General features: G+C 55.9%; 3 protein-coding genes across 9 annotated transcripts; 1 reads left to right on the top strand and 2 right to left on the bottom strand.

Moving 5' to 3' along the window:
• Positions 1 to 300: 300 nt before the first annotated feature.
• Pcbp4 (poly(rC) binding protein 4) lies at positions 301 to 10,929 on the top strand. Of its 5 annotated transcripts, XM_060385362.1 has the most exons (15): positions 301 to 428; positions 943 to 1,043; positions 1,421 to 1,546; positions 7,180 to 7,324; positions 7,458 to 7,481; positions 7,580 to 7,612; positions 7,822 to 7,938; positions 8,152 to 8,283; positions 8,433 to 8,561; positions 8,800 to 8,874; positions 9,049 to 9,093; positions 9,169 to 9,232; positions 9,345 to 9,397; positions 9,484 to 9,653; positions 10,049 to 10,929. In XM_060385362.1, exons 4-15 carry the CDS (start codon positions 7,244 to 7,246, stop codon positions 10,335 to 10,337), a joined length of 1,212 nt encoding a protein of 403 aa, XP_060241345.1. In that variant the 5' UTR covers positions 301 to 428; positions 943 to 1,043; positions 1,421 to 1,546; positions 7,180 to 7,243; the 3' UTR covers positions 10,338 to 10,929. The 5 variants fall into 5 exon arrangements, with proteins under 5 accessions (XP_060241345.1, XP_060241344.1, XP_060241346.1 ...); XM_060385361.1 differs by lacking the exon at positions 1,421 to 1,546; XM_060385360.1 differs by lacking the exon at positions 301 to 428 and having other exon boundaries at positions 862 to 1,043.
• A 137-nt stretch (positions 10,930 to 11,066) lies between these two features.
• Positions 11,067 to 12,969, bottom strand: Gpr62 (G protein-coupled receptor 62). The gene is made up of 2 exons (XM_021639879.2): positions 12,770 to 12,969; positions 11,067 to 12,693 (listed from the first exon to the last, which is right to left on the bottom strand). Exon 2 carries the CDS (start codon positions 12,664 to 12,666, stop codon positions 11,596 to 11,598), a length of 1,071 nt encoding a protein of 356 aa, XP_021495554.1. The 5' UTR covers positions 12,667 to 12,693; positions 12,770 to 12,969; the 3' UTR covers positions 11,067 to 11,595.
• Positions 12,970 to 17,497: 4,528 nt separating this feature from the next.
• Positions 17,498 to 22,686, bottom strand: LOC110550170 (protein mono-ADP-ribosyltransferase PARP3-like). 3 transcript variants are annotated; one of them, XM_021639847.2, is made up of 11 exons: positions 22,562 to 22,685; positions 22,210 to 22,395; positions 21,588 to 21,713; positions 21,218 to 21,388; positions 20,959 to 21,073; positions 20,652 to 20,878; positions 20,269 to 20,418; positions 20,023 to 20,109; positions 19,612 to 19,789; positions 18,293 to 18,448; positions 17,498 to 17,926 (listed from the first exon to the last, which is right to left on the bottom strand). In XM_021639847.2, the coding sequence occupies exons 2-11, from the start codon at positions 22,387 to 22,389 to the stop codon at positions 17,757 to 17,759; spliced, it is 1,560 nt and encodes a 519-aa protein (XP_021495522.1). In that variant the 5' UTR covers positions 22,390 to 22,395; positions 22,562 to 22,685; the 3' UTR covers positions 17,498 to 17,756. The 3 variants fall into 3 exon arrangements, with proteins under 3 accessions (XP_021495522.1, XP_021495523.1, XP_060241336.1); XM_021639848.2 differs by having other exon boundaries at positions 22,210 to 22,391; positions 22,562 to 22,661; XM_060385353.1 differs by lacking the exon at positions 17,498 to 17,926 and having other exon boundaries at positions 18,307 to 19,373; positions 22,562 to 22,686.
• Between the last annotated feature and the right edge of the window lie 829 nt (positions 22,687 to 23,515).

Here is a 23,515-nt window from a genome sequence, read left to right as displayed (position 1 = left end):
GAGCGCCGCCCCTCCCCCTCCCCCTGGGGACCGCCACTGTGGGCTCCTCCCCCACCCTGGCGGGACCAGATGGTCCCCCTGCCCTTTGTCCACTAGGCCAGATGGAGGGAAAGGGAGGTTGGATTCCCCTCCCCACCCACACACATCCAGGTGCCAAGAGACTCAGCTGAGGGGGGAGGTGGAGGTCAGTGGGACCCGCATGAGCCGATTACTGAAAGGGGGAGACTATCTGCTCTGGGATGGGGGAGGAGCAGGCTCAGTTCCCCCCACCCATCCCCCCAACACTCCTATCCTTTTCCTAGTAAAGGATTTAATGGCCCTCGGTCCCAAACAACCCTTGCTCCGAAAGGAATTTAGCACTGGATCTGAGGGATCACGGGACAGGGTGCTTATGGACCACACGGGCTCTCAGGCCCCTCCTCCAGCTGGTAGGGTAACCTGTGCTGGGCGGACCGGGGTCGAGCTGTAGGGAAACCGTAGGTGGCGGGTGTTGGTGGGATGGACCCCGGAGTGAAGGATGTTGAAGAAGCAAGAACCCGGGCAGGGCGCAGGGCCGTGGGACAGAAGCCGGGAGGTGCGGCCCGGGTTGAGATGAAGGCTACGGGGAGCTGGGCAGGAAGAACGGGCCGAGAGAGAGCCACACAGGGAGGATCCCGGGGCCCGGGTGAGCCGCAGGAGAGGAGGGTCGATCGTTGCCTCCCGGAAGCGGCGCCGGCCGCTCGGGGCGCCGTACCGAGCGGAGCGGGGCGGGGCGGGGCGGGGCGGGGCGGGCGGCTGCGGCACTGAGGCTGCTGGGGCGGGGCCGCCGCGCTGTAATCGGATCCGGGGAGGGGGCGGGGCGGGGCCGGGCCAGGCGGGCCGGGGGGTGGGGGTGGGGGGGGCGCGGAGCCGGGCTCCGGGCCGGCCGGGCTCCGCGCCTGTCAAACCCCTCATTGTTCGCAGCTGATGTCACTCGCAGTTGTGAGCGGCCGCCTTTCCCGGGGACAATGTGGGACTGAGCGGCCCAGCCGCCGCTGCCGCCGCCGCAGAACAGCCCCAGCGAGGTAAGGCGCGGACCGGGCGGGGCACCGCGGGCTATGAAGTTTGGGGGTTCGCTGGGGGGGAGGGGGAGTCCGCTCCCGTGTGCACCCGACCGCGATCCTGGGGCCCCTGCGAGGAACACGTTTCCCGTCCTATACGGCAGAGGCCTGCACAGGTGGGGGGGCGTTGGTTTTCCAGGGGAACACCCCACTTCAGGGAGGGGTTTCTTGGACCTCAGGTACCAGGTTTGCGGCTCTCATCCTATTTGCAGTTTCTGTCCTTTGAGCTTGCTCTTAGTTCTAGACCTCATGCCCCAGGTTCGGGTTCTACTTCGTCTCTGTTCTCATCTGCCATTCTCTGCAGCTTCTGGCTCTCACACACCCCTTCCCATTTTCTGCAGTCCTTAGAGGAGCCAGACACAAACCTCCAGGCCAAGGGTGGATGGAGATGATAGTTGGGAGCACAAAGTGTTCTCCCTTTTCCTGTGGCTCTTCATCTCCAGCTCTGACCTAGCTTCTTGCCTGAGGTACTGTGGGGTGAGGGTGAAGGGGCTCTGCCACTTACTTCGACCTGGCCCTCGTGCATGCATGGCCAGGAGAGGGAGGTGCCCACCTCCTCACTCTCCTAACCCAGGCCCGCCATCTTGAGACCTGTGGCACCCGGGGCCCCGCCCCACCCTGGCACCCAAGGGAGTGGTCTTCAAGGGGATGTACCTTAGTCCATTTACATCCCTTCTCTCAGAATGGGTGGCTGTGGGTCCCTACCAAGCCAAGGATGGTTACCTTCTTGCTGAACCAATAAGGCACGTGTCCCCAGGGTCCCATCTTCCCCATATAAAGAGCTCTTAGACCCCAGGCTTTAGTCAGGAGTTGACCTCTGGTTCTCAGTGTTCAGTGAGGTCACCCTGGTGGCCTCAGGGCCAACACCTGGTGGGGTCTATTGTTTCTCCATTTGAGAATATCATCCCTCTAGGTCCTGGAACCCCCCTCAACTTTCAAAGCACCCCTATCCCAGCCCCCACCCCCTAGCCTTCATCAGCATGCAGGCTCAGGCTGCCCAAACACAAGGGGATTGTTCTCTTTGCATGCTCAGGGTGGGGGGCTGGGAGCGCGGCCCACACACCCTGGCAGGCCCAGGCCGAAGAGAGGCTGGCTTGCCCCACCCTATGTCCCCAGACAGGCTCTGTCCGCCCTCCTACTCTCATCACTGCCCTCCAGCCTCCATCACCACTGCCTAGCTCTAGATGGAAGGGGCTCTGAGCTGTACAGGTACCCACGGGTACTGCTGGCCTGCCTCTCTCCCGTGCAGTTTTCTAAACAACTCCCTTCCTCCCTAGGCCTCAGGTTCCTCTCTTGATTGGTGAGGTTTTTCCAGTTGTGATTGGCCGAGCCCACCTCAGTGTTGGGAAACCTATCTCACACTCCAGCATTCCCACCAGCTCCTCTTCCTGCTAGGGGACCCACTCTGTTTCCTCAGAACTCTCAGGTTCCCCACTTAAACAACATGCCCAGGAAACCAGCAGACTCAGGGGCTGGGATGCTGAACTTGGAATTCTGACCAGGCATGGCCTGACTCTGCCCATGCGCTTAGTCCCTTAGTCCCAGGATTCTGAGGTGTGCCGGTTTCCCAATGTTCCAAGGCCTGTGAGCCCTAACTCCTCCCCCCTTCCCCAGGGCCAGGTCCAGTCTCAAATTTCCTATTCTTCTGTAGCAGAAAGATAGGCTCAGAAATGCCCACTGGGCCTCCTTTGACTTGCAGCTATGCCTTTGAGAAGCACGGAGGCCAGAGGAATTTGATTTGATTTGAAAGGTTGGGGAGGGCTCCATGGAGGAGGAGGCATTTGAGGAGAAATTTGCCAGAGAGTGAAGGGGATAAGTATTTCAAGCTGTAATTGTCAGCCAGCAAAGGCTCTGTCTGAGGCCTGGAGGTGCTAGGCCTCTTTTGTGGCCTGTTATGTATGAGGGAAGGATGGGGTAGAGATGCGACAAGAGATGCTGGTAAGGGCTGGACCATGGAGGCCTCCATTGCTGGTGCATAGAGGTCAGTTTTATTCTTTGGGTCCTAGGGAATCATGGGTGTTTGTTAAGTAGCAGAGGGAACACACACTCTTCAGCATGTAGAGTAGAAATTAGAGAGCTCTTTCAACTTGGATAGACAGTACCAGCGAGCAGGTCCTGAGCCTGCCTTGGTTTCCCTTGGTTGTGGAGACTCTTGGGAGTCTCTAAGGAGGGTGTAACATTTCTGGCACCTACTAGTTTATCAGCTCCTAATCCATCCATGTTCCTCTTCCCTGTCGCTTTACTTACAAGACAGGCTTGAATCAAGAAACCAGAGCCTGGAACTTTCCCCTCTCCTCCCTCCAAATTGGGGATAATTGACTACCCTGGGAGGCTGAAAAGCTGAGGCTGGGCCCTTTGGGTCTGAGGATGCTGGGCAGTTTTGTGGAGACCAGGCTAATCAGCAAGGGTGAGCATGACCAGTGTAGGGGATGGACAAGGGAGCAGGAGCTCTCAAGGCTGTTAAACCCCTCCCCAAGGCCCACTGTCCACCCTCCCGCCACACCCTGCCATGCCTGATGGTTCACCATTCCCCAGCATCATCGGGTGTGGCCAGTATGGCTGTTTTTGGAGTAAGGATTGGAGGAGACTCTGCTAGGTTAGGGTTGCTAAGGGGAACATGGTGAGCATGAGCTATGGGGTGAAGTTGGAGACTGGATTCTCCCAACCTCCCCAGCCCAGGTGGGTCCACAGTATCTAGTGGTCCAGACACACTGGGCAGTAGGGCAGAGGGAATCCCCCGAGGGGCGGGCCAGTCTGCTGGGTTCAACTGGCTCCAGGAGCCCTCCCCTCCCCTGGATTGTTCTTGCACTAGAACAAAGCCAGGGAGGACACTTGATCCCTGCGTGTGGGGGGGAGCTGGCTAAGCCCCCGGCCCTTTGATTGGGCAGCTGTCATGGGAGAGCGACAGCTGGGGGGGAGGGGCAGGAAGGGGGCAGCCACCGTCGCTTACACAGCTGTCACCCCCCCACTTTCAACCCCTTCCAGCCTGAGTGGCAGGAAGCCAGGTTCAGAAGGAGTAGAGCACTTGGTCTGGGGAGGGGGCCTGGGAAGCAAGACGACGAGGAGGCCTGAGGTCAGAGGCTTGGTCTGAGCGGAGGATGTTCTGCCAGGGAGCCCTGCTGACCAGAGGGGGGCTGGGCACCCTCAGAGGTGAGCTGGAGGTCAGTGTGGCATGATGTGTGGCTGCCACGTGGGTGGCCCAGCAGAGACCTGGGGCCCACCAGACCGAAGCAGCAAGATACTCCTTCAAACTGTAGTGAAAGCGGGCATCTGGTAATGAATGCCTAGTGGGGCCGATTATGCTTAGGGCTCTGGGAGAAAGGCCTGGAGGAGGCTCAGAAGCCTTATTCTTTCCAAAAGATAGGAAAGACTCAAGCATGTCTTAGAACAGGGTCACAGAGATACCAACAACTCTCCCTTACTCCAACTCCCCAAACAGTGCAAGTGGGTAACTCCAGATCCAGGACAGGGAAGAGCTAGGCCAAGGTCACCTACTGAATTTGGGGCAGTGGGTCTCTTGCTGCAGACCCAGGCATCTTCATGGCAAGCCTAGCCATTGCTTATCCTGGTGTCACAAGAAGTGGGGGAGATGAGGAAGGATTGCCTTTAGATCTCCCACTGTTTATCACCCAGTTAGAGTCCACGGAATTCTGGAGTTTAAGATTATATGGCTGTGCCGTGGTGGCGGCTCATGCCTTTAATCCCAGCACTTGGAAGGCAGAGGCAGGTGGATCTCTGTGAGTTCAAGGCCAGCCTGGTCTACAGAGTGAGCTCTAGGACAGCCAGGGCCACACCAAGAAATTCTGTTTCTGAAAATCAAACAAACAAAAACAGCAGCAGCAACAACAAAAATGATTATATGGCCCCAGAAAAGCCATCAGTCTTTCCAAACAGGATGAATATCCATGGGTCAGGCAGGAGCTCCCCAGGCCACCAAAGTTTAAACACCGCTTCAGAAAAGGGCTGAAAAACCCAGACTAGAACGGCTACAAACAGGACACAGATGGAGTGCTCGCTTGTTAGACCCTGTTTGTCCCTCTGTGCTTTTTTTTGTGACCTTGGGCGGGTTACAGACCCTTCTGTGTAGCAAATTCATCTGCTCCCGTCAGTGGCATGTCTGAGCACCCTCTCTAGCCTGGCTCTGGACTGAGCCCTGGGGACACAAGGAGAAGGTGGCAGCTTTGGCTCCTGTTCTAAGGGGCTCCCAGGCTTGGCTGTCCAGAGAGACAGAAACTATTCACGTCATCACAGGCGCTTTGATGGGGGAAGTGCAGGCAGCCAGGGGAATGTCTAGCAAGGGCAGCCAGCATGAGGTTGGCCAGGATGCCCAAAGAACACAGGCCCTGAATCTATTGCTGGTCTCCACCCTCTGGCGAGTCTGTGGCAGGACTCAAGTGGAAGAATTGGGTGTTAGGGAAAAGGCAGGAGGAAAGGTGACTACTTTTGGTACAGTGGCTCACTCAGGTATCCAAGAGAAAGCCAGGTTGGGAACTCCCCATCCATGCCATACCCAAACTGTGGCTGGCGCAAGAGATTCAGAGGAGGGCTTTGGGCAGAGCTCTGAAACCTTGACCCTCGTGTCAGGATAGGTCAGAGGGCTGGCGAAGGTGTCCTTGAGTCCTCCAAAGTACTGCCATTGGGAACACTTATCTGTTGCCCCAACACCCTTCTGGGCAGAAGGAATTCCTATGGTTAGACCCTCTGGGCGCCAGTTGGTTCCATTGTCTGTTCTCCTTTAGTTCTGGTCCCCAATAAGTTCACCATCAAGGCTGGGCCTTGGCGGGAGACAGCCTCTGCTGAAGGATTTCTGAGGAGGATTAAGGTTCAGGATTAAGTTGAGGCATGAAAAGGGGTCGGGTGGGGAGGGTTGGCGACTGAGCTAATCCCAGTAGCTAATCTCAGGCTCGGCCTTGTTCCATCAGTTAATGGCCTTGACATTCCTGCAGCCCACCAAATCCTTCTCTTACCCGTTACTCAGACCCAAGGAGACAGATCCTCTCTGCTGTAGGTGGAAATTAAGCCCCGGAGACTCAGCGATGTGTTTCCGGCACAGTAGTGTGTTGTAGGTGGGGGCCCGACTCTGTACTTACCTTATGCACATTCTAGACGTAGGGAATGGATCAGAAATAGCACTGTTGAGAGAGCCTACCTTCACCCCCATGTCAATATGGAGTGGATCACACCCAGAGCAGTCTGCAGTGACCCTCTCCTCTAATGATCCCTGGTCTATGGGAAATGCCCTCAAGCAGGAGCCCTTTGCCAGGCTCTATCATCCTCTTCTCCACCATTGTTAAGCCAGCCAGCTCTGGCCTCTGGAAGCAGGTACCTCATATTTAGAGGAAACTTTTCTCTTTTTTTGAAACAGGATCTTACTATATAGCCCAGGCTAGCCTTGAATGAGAGCCTCCTGCCTTAGCTTGAGTGCATCCTGGGTTTATAGGCCTGTGCTCCTATGCCTGGCCCAGAGCACACTTTCAACCTTAGCTCCACAGTGGAGGCTCAATCCATAGCGGTCATGTGGTTTCTCATAGACCTCTTCATCCATCCCCCCTCTCTTCCCGTTCTGGTGCTCAGGTCTAGGACAGTGTATACTCTAGGCAAGCATTCAACCACTGAGCTGTAACCCCTGCCATCCTTCTAATAGGTAGGAAGAAGGGAACAATAGTCATGGAACTTGGGTATCTATCATGTGACTGTCTTTTGTTTTTGTTTTTCGAGGCAGGGTTTCTCACTCTGTAGACCAGACTGGCCTCAAACTCACAGGGATTCACCTGCCTCTGTGTCCTGAGTGCTGGGATTAAAGGTGCTCGCCACCATGCCCGGCTTGTGACTATCTTATTTTAACTATCAGAAGTTTGGAGTGTAGGCTTCAGTAATTATTATTGCAGTTGGGCGACTGAGGCCCAGAAGGGTTAAAGGACCAGGATTGCACAGCTCGGAAGAGGCATGCAAATACACCGGTCCGAGGGACATTTAGAACTCAAGGCCCACGCTATTCTCCCTTCTCTCTGAGTTCTGCTGGCCTGGCTCTGGGGTTCCCACGTAAGTGGCAGGGTAACGAGGGCTTCTCTCAGGTGCCCTTTTCTGCTGCCCCGTCCAGAACCAGCTGAGCTACAGCGTGGACACACTCCCAGGCCTCCGTGGCCCCAGCCCCGCCTGACAGGATGAGCAGTTCAGATGCGGGGCTGGAGGAGGGGTCGGAGCTTAGCATCACCCTCACTCTACGGATGCTGATGCATGGGAAGGTGAGTGGGGGTGGCTGGCACAGCCCAGGGGTGGCACACGTCTGGTCGTGGTGCTGCTTCCCTGCCTGAGTGACAGGAGGAGCTGGCCGGGGGCAGTCACACCCATCCGAGCCCACTCTTGTTATTTTTACAGGAGGTGGGCAGCATCATTGGGAAGGTAGGTATCCAGCTCTGCTCTGTTTATTTCCCTCAACCTGAGTCTTAGCCCCGGCAAAGGGGTGACCACTTAGGAATCTTGGTTTTTGTCTCCCACAGAAGGGAGAGACTGTCAAGCGAATCCGGGAACAGGTAAAGATGGGGTCAGGGAAGGAACCCGGGGCCCTGATGTTGAGGGGAGGGGAGGTGGCCATTTCCCCCTGAATCACTCCACCTGTGATAAGTGAATGCCCAGAGGAATGGCAGTTTCTAATCTTGGCTGGGCCCAAGTGAAAGAGGCAGACAGACAGACCCCTGCCACCACGGTGGGGAAGACGCCAGTGCTTGTCCCACACCTGCAGAGCAGTGCCCGGATCACCATCTCTGAGGGCTCGTGCCCTGAGCGAATTACTACCATCACCGGCTCGACAGCTGCTGTCTTCCATGCAGTCTCCATGATTGCCTTCAAGCTGGATGAGGTTCGTGGGAGTCTGAGGGTGGCTGCCTGTGAGAAACCTGACCCGGTCTCCAGATAGTGGCCATGGGGGGGGAGGGGAGGTCAAGGCGAAGGCCAGGGTTCTCTTCGGAGCAGAGAGGAGGTACTTGCCTTATCCCTCTTCAGGAAAATACCTGATAGAGGATTGAGGAGCAGCAGGGCCATACCTGGCTGACTCGCTGTCCCCCTGCCCCAGGACCTTTGTGCTGCTCCTACAAATGGTGGCAGTGTCTCCAGGCCTCCAGTGACCTTGCGCCTTGTCATCCCTGCCAGCCAGTGTGGATCACTGATAGGGAAGGCAGGCACCAAAATCAAGGAGATCCGAGAGGTGAGCTGAGAGAAACAACCACCCGTGGGCTTATGCCTCCTGTCCTTCACTAGGAGAGGGAACTGGAGCTCCCAAGGCGCTCTAGGCTCTTGGAGCCTTTCTCTTGTCCACTGGAGTCTTCAGAAGTGGTTACTGTTTTCTGTTTGTAGACCACGGGAGCCCAGGTGCAGGTGGCGGGGGACCTGCTCCCCAATTCCACAGAGCGTGCTGTCACCGTGTCTGGGGTGCCTGACGCCATCGTGCTGTGTGTGCGCCAGATCTGTGCTGTTATTCTAGAGGTGCTTCCCGGGGTGGGAGAGAGGGCAGGAGAGGCCCCGGGTGCTTGTCAACCGTCCAGATCTTACGGTTGTAATATAGGTGGGGTGGGGCAGGTAGAGCTGCCGAGATGGATTGGTTCTAAGCCTTAGGGCACTCTGGGATACGTTCCCCGAGAGCCGTGGGAATGCCGTAAGGCTGTTGGGTTCTTGGGGAGGCCTGCGAGGAGCCTGACAAAGCTTCTCAATCTGTGCCTCCCAGTCCCCACCCAAAGGAGCCACTATTCCGTATCATCCAAGCCTCTCCCTAGGTACCGTCCTCCTCTCTGCCAACCAGGTGAGGGAAACATCGGGAGAGGCTAGAAGCCTTACTGGAGAAGGGGACCAAGGTGGAGGAGGGAGTGGAATAAAGAATGGGGGGGGAGTTTCTGCAGAGGGGACAGGGAATGAGCTGACTAAACTGTCCTGACCTGTTACAGTGACTCCCTTTTCAACTCTTCTGTCCCCATAGGGTTTCTCTGTCCAGGGTCAGTATGGAGCAGTGACCCCTGCGGAGGTGAGTGACCCACAGCCTGAGACACTCCTTTCCTGAATTGCCCCCTCTAACCTCTGACCCTGTTCTCTGGCACAGGTCACCAAGCTCCAGCAGCTCTCAGGCCATGCAGTTCCCTTTGCCTCTCCCAGTGTGGTGCCAGGTAAGCGGTTCTGGCTGAAGGAGACCGCCAGGATCCGGGCATCCTTTGCCGTGGACCTGGGAGGCCCTTAGAAACCCAGAACCACACGCACAGTCCTTTTCCTCTGCCGCAGGACTGGATCCCAGCACACAGACCAGCTCACAGGAGTTCCTGGTGCCCAATGATGTGAGCAGAAGCTGAGGGGCTGGAGGGTGGCGAAGGGATCCAGGGCTCTAGACCTTGCCCAGGGTTAAATTCTGCCTTCCCCCTAGCTGATTGGCTGTGTGATCGGACGCCAGGGCAGCAAGATCAGTGAGATCCGGCAGATGTCAGGGGCACATATAAAGATTGGGAACCAAGCAGAGGGTGCTGGGGAGCGGCATGTGACCATCACTGGCTCGCCGGTCTCCATTGCCCTGGCTCAGTACCTCATCACTGCCTGGTGAGCACAGAGTGGGCAGTGGGAAAACACAGGCGGGGAGGAAGGGATGCCCTCCTGTCTCTCTGGACCAGTCCCCCGCCGCCCCTCTCCTTTTCCTGTGGTATTCTACCTAAGTCATCTCTGTGGCCTCATTACTACTTCTGTATCCTCCCCTCACATCCTACCTCAGCACTGTTGCTTTTTCCTGAGTCTTCTCTCCTAGCTCTCCTCTTGACCCATTATGTCTGCTTGTGTTTTCTGCTCCCCTTCACTTTGCACCTTTCTAATCCTTCCCCAAAACACACCCACCCCATGCCACTGTTCCTCAATCTACTCTCCTATCTTTTGGCTAACCTCACGGCCTCTGTCTTACTCCCACCTTTCCCTTCATCTCCCCCCTGTATCCCTCTCTCCAGTCTAGAGACGGCCAAGTCTACCTCTGGGGGGACGCCTGGCTCAGCCCCCGCAGAACTGCCCACCCCTTTCTCGCCACCCCTGACGGCCCTGCCCACAGCTCCCCCAGGCCTGCTGGGCACACCTTATGCCATCTCCCTCTCCAACTTCATCGGCCTCAAGCCTGTGCCCTTCTTGGCTCTACCACCTGCTTCCCCAGGGCCACCGCCAGGCTTGGCGGCCTACACTGCCAAGATGGCAGCGGCCAATGGGAGCAAGAAAGCTGAACGGCAGAAATTCTCCCCCTACTGAGGCCGGCTGAGGCACAGGCGGGGGCAGGCAGGACCGCCAGCAGGGGCTGCCTCCACATCCTTCCTGCCCAAGGAGACTCCACCATGGGGTCTCAAGCGCCAGTAATGCCAGACGCATGGATGCGCACCCCAACCTTGCCCCGTCTTTGGAGTTCCTCCTCAGAGAGGGGACAGTTTCTGGCCCAGGGTTCTAGGAGCTATGGCAGCAGCCCCAGGGCAGGGGCTCCACCCCTTCAGACCTATGCTTGGATGCAGGGCATGGCTGGGCTCTCCCCAGTGCCCTGCCGTGGGAGGCAGCTCGTGTCCTCTCCATCCCTTTGGGCTTTCAGCCTGCTGCCCCAGTGGGAGTTGGAGGAGAGTGAGGGGTGGCTGGGGCCAAGCTTCTCTTCATCCCCTGCAGATCCTGCTGCTTTCACCGATACCCTTTTGACTGGAATAGACTGGCTGGGCTTGTCAGAGGGCAACCCAAAGAGAGGGCTCTGCCTGTAGCCGGGGGGAGTGGCCTAGGGGCAGGGGCCCAGTTCTCAGCAGCAGACACTCTGTACAGTTTTTTCAATCCCTGTTTTTGAATAAATATTCTCAGCGACCAGAAAGCCGTGAAATAATCTGGTGTGGGGGTGACAAAACTTCCAGGAAAGGGTAATAGCCGAAACCCCAAAGAACCCCAATCTGCGAATCCACCAGCTCTGGTCAGTCTACAGCCCCTTCCTCCTGTCAGTTCTGAGGTGAAATCACAGGACCCTTTGGAAGTCATGTGCTCAGCCTCCTGCCTTTAGTACCAAACCAGTCAGGCTGTTTTCCGAGCAGCTTGAGTGGTGACTTTGAGTCGCACTGTTCCCCACGGCACAGATGGCAGGGAAATCTTCTGCATGTCTCTCCACTGGATCCTCCTAACGTGGTGTTACCCAGACCCTGTCCAGCTTGGCTCATCCTTCTGGCTTGCCTGCCTTTCTCCTCTCTGGATCAGGGTGCATCCATGATTTTAAAAAGCCTACACTGGAGAGGTCCTTAGGAGGTGATGGTATAGATGGTATAGGGTATAGATGGGAAAACAGGCTCCAGGAAGGCAGAACTGAATACAAGACCACCCAGGTAGTGTTGAGCCCAGAAGCGGGTTCCTGAGAAACTTCACCAGGCTAAATACTATCCTCTCGCCCAGTTTCAGAGCCAGCAGTCTGGGCAGAGTACCTGCCACAACTTGAGCAAGGGGTGGATGTGCCCCTCTGATCCCATCCTTTCCCCAACTCAGGAGAAATCTCTCAGGTGGCCTCAGACACGCTAGAGCTCTGTCCTGACATTTCTCGGGTCTGTTCTGGTGCCTCGCAAGGGCCTGCGGCAGGGTCCTTGCGGAGTCCCTGGAGGCGCTGGAGAAGTGTCCGTAGGTGCCAGGCCTGCGACATGCAGTCTTTTTGGGGCCGAGGCATTGCTCGGCGGGTGAGGCGGCCCAGCGCCAGGCGCACCGGGCGCTGCAGCAGGCCATAGAGGAAGGGGTGAGCCGCGAAGGCGGAGTAGGCTACCCAGGTGACAGTCGCCTCGGCCGCCGCGGCGCGCCCCGCGGGCGCCAGGCACGCGCAGCCATAAGGCAGCCAGCAGGCGGCAAACTGGCCCACAGCCAGGGCCGGGGCCAGGGCCGCCTTGCCCCCGGGCAGACGTGGCCGGAGGGATGGCAAGAAGGAGAGGCGGCTGTCCAGAGAGTCCGAGCGCAGACGGGCCCCGCGAGGGGGCCGGAGGGCGGCTCGCCGCGCCACCAGGAAGATGCTCCCGTAGGCGGCCAGCAGCAGGAGCGCGGGCAGCGCGAAGGCCAGCAGCGCCCAGAGGGGCCGGAAGGGCCCGAGACCCCCGGCCAGGACAGAGCAGCGAGCCGGAGCCGGAGGCGGCGCGGGCGGCGGCCCGAGCAGAGAGAGCGCGCCCAGGAGCGCGGCCGCCGACCACACGGCGGTGAGCACCAGCGCTGGAGCCGGCCGCGCGCCTGGCCGCAGGGGGTGCACTATGAGGCGGTAGCGCGCCAGGCCGAGCGCGGCCACGCCGAGCGTGCAAGCGGGGAGCAGCGTCGCCGAAAGGAATCGCGCCGCCCGGCAAGAGGAGGGGTCCAGGGGCGTATTGCCCAGGCCGGGCGGCGCGGCCAGCAGGCCCAGGGGCATGATGGAGGCGGCCGCCAGTAGGTCCACGATGCACAGGTGCGCCAGGTAGAAGGCGTCTTGCAGCCCCGGAGTGCGCAGCACCACCACGAGCAGCGTGCCGTTGCCCAGCACGGCCCCCACCTCCACGAGAACCGCCAGGATAAACCCCACCGAGGCTGCGAGTTCGGTGGCGCCCGAGGGGTTGGCCATCTGAGCGCTCAGGCTTCACTGGGGCTGCTATGGGGAGAACGAAACCGAGCCTCAGGCTCCAGGATTCCCATCACCTGTCCCATGCTCCTCGGGGGCCCCTCACCTTGTAGGCTGCCCAGGGGGTGACTCCGACGCCCAAGCTGCCATCTTCTTGTGGGTTTTAGTGGGCCCTATGGGAGGACGCAAGGCAGAGCCTGGCTCGGCTTTCTCCCCCTGCCCTAGCCCAGCTCCAGCAACTCAGCCGCTGTGGAGATGGTACCGGCTGTCACTCTGATGCTTCCCGTGGAGATACACACAGCTAGTAAGGGAGGGGCAGGGCCTGGTGCCAGCCCCCTTGGTCCTAGCAGCTGCCAGCTGGAGACTGGAGGCTGCTCTGTGAAAATGCTCGAGGGTAGAGCTTGCTGAATCTAGACCCTTCCCTGCTCTGCTCAGGGGCGGGGTGTCTTGCTCAGAAGTGGCTGCCAGTGTTACCTTACAACCTCACCTTGTGGAGTGAACCTGAGGACGAGGCCTGAGGACTAGGCCTTAGCAGAGAAATGGATGCTTGGTAGGTTCTGTACTTTCGCTTCTGGCAAACCAGCTCGCATCTATAAAGGACCCGGCACATGCATTAGGAAACCTCCCCTTCCCAACCGCAGAACCAGCAGCTTGAGCAAACTTCTCCACCTAACACTCAGTCCTGGTATGTGGCATTCCTACCGCCGTCCCCCAACGCTCGCGCGCGCGCACGCACACACACACACACACACCAGGGGTGGCTCAAGGAAAGCCCTGTAACTCCAGTGGGGCCCATGTGCCAGTTACAATCATCCAACCCCATGGCGAAACCCTCCATGTCTTACCACCATTACCTCATCCCTGCCAGCACTGCTGCCGACCCAGAGTGTCACAGCACCCTCATAAGGGGCCTGGCCTTTGCTCTTGAACCTCAAGCTGCTCACCTGATTTGCCCTTTGGTCCCTTCCCCACTCTACCTTCCTGAACCTGTCTTTCCCAGGCCGATGAGAGCCAATGAGAGCCACCAGCAGAAAACCAGAGAGTGGGAGGAAGGAGGAAGCTGGGATGTTTCCCCTCTGCTGCTTAGCCTGGGGCTCTGCAGCCCTCAGTGGAAGACAGCCTCTTGCCCTGTAGCTATGGCTTCCTTCATGGAATCTCTTCTGTGCTCTTCTTGCAAGATGAACCTGGCCCCAACAACTGTCTCCTCCCATCACCCCTCCAGCCTCAAGGTGGCAGGTTGGGAATGCTTTCCTTGCTGTTGCTCTTCTCTGAACTGCTTCATTGTCTCCTGTTTGATCGTTTCTGTTCTTGCCCTGTGCCCAGGCCCCCTGGTCTTCCACCATCTAGTGTGATTTCCTGTCGTGCTGGCTAGATCTTTCACTGACTTGTTCTCTACAGTTCACTCTCAGCAGTGGCTAAAGTGGATCCTTAAAAAAAAAAAAAAAAAAAATTCAGGTGGCATCGTGAAACCTGTTCCTTCTGTCCAAAAGCTATCCATCATGAATGGAGCTCCCCTGTGCAGCGAGATGGTCTCCCTCAGCTATCTCTTGTTCACCTCCCACTCTTCTCCTCCAACATGCTTCTAGGAGTCACTTCCTGTCTGTGCCTCTCCTCTGGCAAACCGCTCTCCAGGATTTCGCATTGCTGCTCCCTCTGCCTGCCCATGACCCACTCCCTCGCTTTGCTGTAAGTTTGCCTACCGCCTCATCCCCTGTTCTGGAACTTGGGACATATACCACTGTAGCCAATTTCTGTTCTGTCATTTTACTCCAGTTTTCTACTCACAAGAAAGGCCTGCCTTGAGCATCCATGCTGAAAGCTTTCCAGCTTCGGCTCACATTAATCCTTCCACCGTGCTTAGTGCTCTTACAGGCACCTTCTTTCCGGGTATTCTGGTGCATACATATGTGTGCTGTCATGGGGAGCCTCTTTTCCTGGGCTGGCTGTAAGGGCAGGGTCCTTGTCTGCCTCTGGCTTGGACCAGTGCCTCCAAGGTCAGCATCACTTTCAGCTCTAGAGATCAGGCTCGAGGCTCTTGGTGCGACTCACTCCATGATGGAATTTGATAGGTCACAGCCCGAAATTTCCATCATTCAGATGAGAAGCTTGGGTCCCAGGGGTGAGGGTGGGAGGTTGGCATGTGCTTCACAGCATGCAGCTGGCATTCTGGTCACCTGCTTCCTAGAGCTCGGTCCACACTGACATCCCTCTGCATACCTGGATGTGGTGTTTGTCTCTAGGGGGTGAAGCTGGATCTCTGAGGTTTTCATTCAGAGGGTGAGGAAAAGTGGCTCTTCACTCCTCTCTGCTCTGCCAGGCCTGCAAGTGTGGGGCAACCTCTTGGGCCTCCACAGCCCAGGGGAAGCTCAGCAGGGTCCATAGGAACAGCCAATGAAAAAAGGGGTCTAGACAGAATAACAAAAAGGTGGGAGCTGTGGGGAGTTGGTGGGTGCATACAACCTCCTAAATCACTACATTTAATTTAAAAAACCAAAAAGTAGTCAGGCATGGTGGTGCACAGCCTTACTCCCAGCACCTGGGAGGCAGAGGTTAGAGGATCTCTGTGGGTTCAAGGCCAGCCTGGTCTACAAAGCTAGTACCAGGACAGCCAGAGTTACACAGAGATATCCAGTCTCAAAACACCAAAACAATAACAACAAACCCCACCAAAACCAAAACCAGAATTCTTTGTAGTGAGGGTATATGTCTATGTAAGTCTGCAGAGGAATGCAAGGAGGACAAAGCTCAAAACTGACTGCTGTGAGCAAACTCCAACACATGAGTGAGAACGAGGGAAGGGACAGGGAGGATCTTCCATCATTGCGGGACATGTTGGGCTACGGTGGCCCAGTGTGGAGGCCATTCACCATTATGTGGGTTCTGGGAGGGGAACTCAGGGTGCCAAGCTCCATACTAGGCCCCTCACAGCCACCTGCAGCTCCAGTAGCAGGGGATCTGATGCCCTCTTCTGGTCACAGACATATACTTGCATGCAAGTCACCCATACACTGGAAACAATTTTAAAGAGACATCCTATGAAACACCTGCCCCGGACTCTCCCGAATGTCAAAAAGAGACGGGTGTGTGGACACACTCCTGTGACCGTAGCGCTTGGAAGGATGAAGAACATAGGGCAGCCTAGGCTATCTAGCAAGAACTTGAAGTTACGAAAGAGAAAATGGTTGAGAAGCATTTGCTGACCCTGAGCCGTCTCTCAAAGAGATGCAACAGACAGCAACATAGGACCCACAGAAGGGACCTTGACCTTGCTTTCTGGCACCTGCACCCCAGGCAAGGACAGAGATATCCAGATGACAGCTGTCAGTCTTTGAGGATAGCAGAGCTGTGGCCCTCTGACACACTCAGCTTTTTATAATATCCAGACAGGAGGCACACAGCGATGCCTGGTTGTCCTGGCAATGGTTAAGCTAAGGAGACAGCATCGGGTGGGTTTCCAAATGACAGTTTCTGAGTGGATGGCAAGGCTCCTCCTCAGACACCCGGTCATTAGAGGAGACAGAGTGCTACAGGGATAACCTTTGGGGGGCAGGAGTGCGTGTGGCCATCATCAGCTTATGTGAGCACACACTTGGTGATGCGCAGCTGGAGTTGTCATGTTCAGGGCCACCAAGGAGAGAAAGGATGCCTGTGGCCACTGCAGCAAGACACGATAAGGCTAGGGTCTCCTGATTAACAAACCTGCCTGAGAGGCTGGCTCAGAGGTTGAGACCTCTTTCAGAGGTTATGAGTTCAATTCCCAGCAACCTCAAGGTGACTCACAAGCATCTATAATGATGAGATCTGGTGCCCCCTTCTGGTGTACAGGTCTACGTGCAGACAGACCATAATAAATCAATCAATCTGTAAACAACAACAATAAAAACAAACCTTCCTGAGGGTATGGGATGTAGCTCAGTGTTGGAGCACCTCCCTTAACATGCCTGAGGCCTTGTTCAGTCCCCAGCCACAAACACTGAAATAGAAACATAACCCACAGATGGGCTGCAGATGTAACTCGGTTGGCAGAGTGCATGCACTCAGGTTAGGGATAGGGTCCTACCCCCTTTTAAATATCGCTTTAGGAGGCAAGATTCTGGGGCTCCAGCCACGACTGGGCTAACTGGAACTGGAGGGTACTCTTTTAGATACGGGGGAGGGAGTGCTGGCAAGAAGAGGTAAGATAGACCCAGCAATCACAATGGCCCACATACATGCAAATCCCCCTAAGTGTCCCTTGATGGGCGAACGGGTGAAGAAAGTGTGCAGAACGCACGGTGGAATACTACTCAGCCTTTAAAACGGAGGAAACGCTGTTGTTTTAAACAACAGGGAAAATCTGCACAACTTTATGTTGTTAGCCAGGCACAGAAGGACAAACCCCACAGGAAGTCACCTACATGTGGGGCCTAGAAGGAGCTGGACACAGGACGTAAAGAGCAAAGGCGCTTAGGAAGAGGTGCGTGCCAAATTCTGTCAGACTGGAGAAATGAGTTCGAGACTACTGCACAGCACAGCAACCACACATACGACACTGGATAGCCATTCTTACGGTGACATATCTTAGGAACTTGACCCTAAGTGATTTTTGTCATTGTGTGTAGATTGTGTTTACACAGACTGAGGTGACAACGGGTGCCGTTAGGTGATATAATCTTAGTATATGCAGCTAGTCCATCACTGACTAGAGCGTTGACTTTTATGTTTTTGAGGCAGGGTCACACCCTGTAGCTCAGGATAGCCTGGAATTCACTATTTATTCCAGGCTGACCTGGAACTCAGAGTGATTCTCCTGCCTCAGCCTCTCAAGTACAGGGATTACATGCACGATTCATCATTGCTTGCTTCAACACTTTATTTGGATTTTCCTCATGGCTATAATTTTTTCTTTGAGACATGTCTTCCTCTGTAGCCCAGCTAACCTCAAAATCCAATGGTAAAGTGTTTTTCTTGCCTCTTCCTCCTGAGTAGGTGAGCATCACTGTGCCTGGCATGCATTATATTCTTGGAAGGCAAATGGAGTGAGTGATATGAGAGCCAGAGAGGAGAGTGAAGACTGTGGCCCCGCCTGGCAGGACCTGGGAAGGGCCAGCAGCTCAGAGGTGGATCTCCACCAGGTAGCGCAGGCGACACTGACTCTCCTTGTAGATGAAGTACTCGCTCTGGCTGAAGCTGGAGCTTGTGAACGATGGGCAGGGCACAGGCCGGCCCTGAGGCACCACCACCTTCTGCCCATCCAGCTCTAGTTCAACGTCCTGGCTGGGATCTGCAAGGGATGGAGGATCAATGGGTCGCTGTTGCCTGGGGCTATCCACGTCTCCTTCCCTGGGACTTGCTCCTTGCTACAGGGGATGAATGCCACCTTATCCCCCATCTTCCTCTGGGAAAGCCCTAGGCTAGTGCTCAGCTCATGACTTGTCTCTTTCCAGCCCTCTTACTACCCTGGAGAGAGCTGCTGAACCTGTGGGTGTTTGTTGGTTCACACAGGGGATCGGTTCCTTGAGAAAGCCTGTGTGTTTTTGACTCTCTCTCTCCATTCTCCTCCCTCTGCCGTCTTCTCTCTGAAAATGCCCCCAGTCCCTTGTGTCAAGCCCACTGTTAGCTGTGGAACTGCCCAGTATCTGGGGCTCACCAGGCTCTGTCTGGCCCTGGGCGATGACACTGTCAAAGCCAGGGGGTGGACTCTTCAAGCTGGGATCATCCATGGTGATGCGGTGCTCTTTGCCGAGGGCCACCTCGCTCAGGAACATGTAGCCCACCTGGTGGCCCTCACAGGACATGGGAGTAACTAGAGGAAGCAGAGGCTCAGTGGCAGGAGGGAGCAGCTCAGGCTCCCAACCCCATCTCTCCTGCAGTCCAAGGAAGCACTTGCCATCTTCCAGCACATCTCATCCCGGCCTGCTCCCTCCCATGACAGCTGCCACCCTGTCACTTGTCATTCCCCCCTAACACTTATACCCCCCAACCCCCGCACACAGGCTCTCAGCTAAGGAGTCAACAATGGCATACAGGCCTGGGAGCTGGGAAGGAGCCACTCTCCTTGGCCTACTCTCTTCACTCTGTCACTGGCATCCCTCAGGTCCTACCGTGGACTCTTTGGATTGAGGCCCCACAGCCAGTCTTTCTTGGAATACTCTGTCCTCTAGGCAGGCCTCTTGGTTCACCAAGAACTTCAGCTCCATTAGTTTTTTGTTAGACCCTCCCTTGTCTTTTTGAATGGTAGGTGATGGCGCCCTCCAGTGTTGCGGTCAGCCAGGGCTGATAAGGTCACTAAAGTGAGGATGCTTTAACCATGAACTTGGAAGTCACTGGAGACCCCTTTGACCCTCTTCCACATGTTACCATGCTGCCTTACACACCAATCTCATGGGTTCTCTCTCTCACTTCTGTAGCCTTGGGGCCAGAGCCAGTGCCATAGAGAGAGGGAGAGAGAGGCAGAGCCATTGAGACAGACAGACAGACAGACAGATACACACACACACACACACACACACACACACACACACACACACTGGCACACAGATCCCAGTCCCCACTCCTCTGCCACTCTCTCCCCTGCTCCAGCCACTGAGATTCGTTGGTGGGCACAGCACCTGGGCTCTCCGTGGCTTTCTGGAGAAGGTTCCCTTGATGGTCCCATCTCCTTGCCTCTCTTCACCTGACCCTGCTGGGAACTTCCACACAGAACAGGCTGGCGAGGCCTTCGCCCCTCCCTGTCAAGATTTCTCTTTTACTCCTCAGAGTCGGTTTGCTGCTCTCGTCCCATCTGTCTCCCCTCTTTCAGGATGGCACATCCTCAACTGCCAGGTGCTTCTTCGGAGCCCCTGAGCCCTGGGACACCTCACTGAGTGCTCTGGTCAGTACAGCTCTCAGGATTCATCCTTTGGGTCTCAGCCCAGTCCATCTTGGTGGCTCCACCCTGACCCAGGTCTTGACCCTGGGGCACCTTACCATAACTAGCTGACTTGCTGTTCTCCGAGGCAAAACAGATAACCTTGCCAACACGACCACGCGAGTGTGGCATGATTCGGAGCCCATTGGTAAGGATAGCCGCCACCACAGCCACATTGGTGCCATGCCACAGCAGCTTCCGATTGCACAGTTCGGCATGGACCTGGAACCTGTCTCTCTGAGTGGGTGAAAGGTAGAAATGGTAACTATATGCCACGTGAGGGTTCAGGCGTCCCTCCCTCCTCTTGGGTAGTGTGACCAAAGCTTATGGCTCCCACAGTTCACTGGCACATAGTCCACCTGGTGGAAACTGGTCAGAGTTGGAAGCCAGTTTAGCAAGAAGCAGAGAAGTAAATGTAATCCCCCTATGGGTCACTCTGGGTGGTGATATAAGGGCTGAATCTTCCTCACCTCCCCTTCTCTGTTTACTTTCCAAACATGCTGCAGAGCTGGGCATCTATCTCTGTTGCTGGTCTGTTCCAAATAGGTCTGTATTACCTGAGGAGAACAGAGGCTGATGGCCAAGAGTGGGGGACTTGTAGAATAGTGCCCTGTGGTCCTCCCACTCCAACGCTCTCCTTAGGTCTGGACACACAGGAGAGAATGCTGGGAGTCAGGGCTCCCTGGTTATCTCAAGGGCAGGTGGGCAGAGTTCACCTTGTACTCATTGCTCCCAGCGTCCAGAAGATGAAGCTGGCACCTGAGGAGCTGATAGCAGCGGTCCAGTGGGTGTGCCTCCTCTTCTGCTTTCTCGGCCTCCACAAGGGCTGCCTGCAAGGTCTGGGCCAGCTCGATGTCTGCTAGCACCTAAGGTAACAGGCCCTGAGCTTGTCTGCCCGATGGACTTCCACCCCGCACCCTGCTTCTCCCATTTGACAGACACCCCGCCTCTCTGTCTCCACTCCATCTCTCTATCTGGCTTTTCTCTCCCTTGGCTCTCAGCCTGTCCACTGCAGCTTGTCCCTATGAGTCCCGTGACCATCTGCTCCTCTCATCTTTGCCCAGTCTGTCTGGTCTCCTCAGGGCCCTCCAGACCTCACCAGCAGCATGTCCTTCTTGGCCTGAAGAATCTCAGGGGAGTTGATGGGCGGAGGCCGGCTGCGGCCAAAGTTGTGTGGGATGACAGTGTAGAAGTGGGAGGACAGTTCCTCTAGGCTCTGGCTACCACCTGTGGGGTGTGTTAAGGCCTCCTCTAGAGCTTCCAGGGCCTCAAAGCCCCGTGCAATCTGCCGCTTGCTCAACACTCCCAGGGGCATATTCCCGTCATCTGTAGGATGAAGGGATGGATTCAGTTCTGGTAGCTCCTGATATCCCGGCCCTGCCACCCTGCTCAGAGTTCCTCCTCACTCTCGTTCATTAGAGTCAGGAATATCTTTTTGCTGAAGATGTTGTTGATAAGCTTCTGAGTGGCAGGGTCTAGGGAGCAGGGCTTATCCACAGTCCTCACAGGGCCTCTGTCCACCTGGGAAGAGATGGCCTCCATAGAAAGGAGTATTTAGGCATTAAAAATGGCCCAGGTAGAGGCCAGAGAGGGAGGCTGGTACTTGAGGGAGTGCTGTCAGGCAGTCAGTCCCTTCCCTCTTCCTCCTCTGCCCCACCCCATCACCTTCACTACAGCCTCTTGAGTCTCTATAAGTGTGTACTTGTTCCAATGGGTCACAAAGTGGTCTCGATCCTGCCATTTGTTCTTGGTCTTCTCCCTGAATATTTTCAAAAATCTCTTCTTTGCATCTTCCAGGCAGGCGAATTCATTCTTCTTGCTCTGGCCCACATCTCCCTGCAAGTGACAACTTTCAGGGGTGTACCCATCAAAAGTGCTTGCTGGTCTCTGGGCTGGGCTGGTAGCCTCGCCTCAGAGCAGCTGAAGGTGAAGTGGGACAGTTAGCAGCCATGACCCTTTGGACACCCTTGAAGTGTGCACAGAGGCGGGGAAGGCGGGGGAGGCCGGGAGGTGGCAATGTTGGCGGGTCACTCACCACCCTTCCCCAGTGATTCCAGTAGATGAATCGGCCTCCCTCCTCCCGCAGCTGAATGATGTAGAACTTATTATTGTTTTTGCCAATGTTGGTCTGGTTTAGGGTACAGCTATAGTCTTCGTGGACCTGTTTGGGGGTGAGTCCGGAAGGCAGCTGGATTAGGCATGGGCTGGGTGTGCACACTGGGAGACATCAGAGGGAACCCCCTTCCATTTTGGTACTTGATGACCCTGCCCTTGGGGAGGAAGTCTGACTGGATGTGATGAAGCCCTGCTGTAGGCGGGGGAATCTGGAGAACATGCAGCTGCTTCCAGGATGAAGAAATCAAAAAAAAAAAAAAAAGCTGACTCTGTCTCATGCGCTGAACACCCAAACTGGGGAAACTGAAACTGAGTCAGACTCCTCAGACTCCTTTCCAGAGTGTCATGGGAAAGGCAACAACACCCTAGTTTTCTGATAGCCAGACGTGACACACACCTGGGCCTGATGGAATTCAGCCACTTTTGTGGTCTTGAGGAGACACTAAGCAACCTCCGGCTTCCTCAAGAGACACTGAGCTGCTGGGCTAGAACAGAGAACCCAAGGAGGAGAAGGTTGTGGTCTGAACATGGGTGCAGCTCACCTGGATTCCGGGGTTACGGCTGAGTGGACATTTGGGATCCACCTGGATGATGTGCTTATCTGCAGGAGCTGCTCTGAGAGCCTGGGCAGTGGCACGGAAGCTGTCCTCCTCTCCTGTCTCCTGTTTCAACATCTTCTTGGATCCCTCAGTCTGCACTGAAGACTTTTGTTTTGAAGCCATGGCTATCTTGGGGTAAGGGGTAGAGAGTGTCCAGGTTTGCCTTTTAGGGAGCTGGCCTCCTCCTACTTCTTGCTACACAAATCTCCATTTCCAAATCTGCACTTTGTACCTCCCCAGGTTAGAGCCTGTCCAATCTAGCCACCCCGGGGCTAAAAAGAAGTTGGCTCCTTACCCTCTCCAGCTGTGCTGTTCGGTGTGCTCTGTGGTGGTAGGAAAAGTGAAAGAAGACTCACCCCTCCTACATCTGGGCACCTCCCTTTCTAGAATATTTCCTCCTCCTGTCAGTCACTGTGGAGCTAGCAAGGCTGCTGGGCTGAATCATCTGAGCTAGAGGGAAGGAGGGCAAGGCTCTACAACCAGCCCTTCTGCAGCCTGATCTACCTCTCTAGAGTTTAGGACTGAGTGGCTTAGAAGCCTCTTGCTGACCGTCCAGAGTTCCGGAGTGCCAGCCAAGGCAGAGTCCTTGTGGAGTCCCTGGAGGCGCTGAAGAAGTTTCCATACATGCCAGGCCTGCGACGTGCAGTCTTTTTGGGGCCGAGGCATTGCTTGGCGGGTGAGGCGGCCCAATGCCAATGAAAAAAGGAGTCTAGACAGGACAATGAAGGGTGGGAACTGTGGGGAGTTGGTGGGTGCATACAACCTCCTAAATCACTACATTTAATTAAAAAGAATAGTAGTCAGGCATGGTGGTGCACAGCCTTAATCCCAGCACCTGGGAGGCAGAGGCTGGAGGATCTCTGTGGGTTCAAGGCCAGCCTGGTCTACAAAGCTAGTACCAGGACAGCCAGAGTTACACAGAGATATCCAGTCTCAAAACACCAAAACAACAACAACAAACCCCACCAAAACCAAAACCAGAATTCTTTGTAGTGAGGGTATATGTCTATGTAAGTCTGTAGAGGAATGCGAGGACAAAGATCAAAACTGACTGCTGTGAGCAAACTCTAGCACATGAGTGGGAAGGAGGGAAGGGACAGAAAGGATCTTCCATCATTGGGGGACATGTTGGGCTGCAGTGGCCCAGTGTGGAGGCCATTCACCATTATGTAGGTTCTGGGAGTGGAACTCAGGGTGCCAAGCTCCATACTAGGCCCCTCACAGCCACCTGCAGCTCCAGTAGCAGGGG

This window comes from Meriones unguiculatus, chromosome 6 (assembly GCF_030254825.1).
Source record: "Meriones unguiculatus strain TT.TT164.6M chromosome 6, Bangor_MerUng_6.1, whole genome shotgun sequence".
NCBI classification, from domain to species: Eukaryota; Metazoa; Chordata; class Mammalia; order Rodentia; family Muridae; genus Meriones; species Meriones unguiculatus.
Note: the sequence above shows the minus strand (reverse complement) of the source record. Positions and strands in the feature narration are given on the sequence as shown.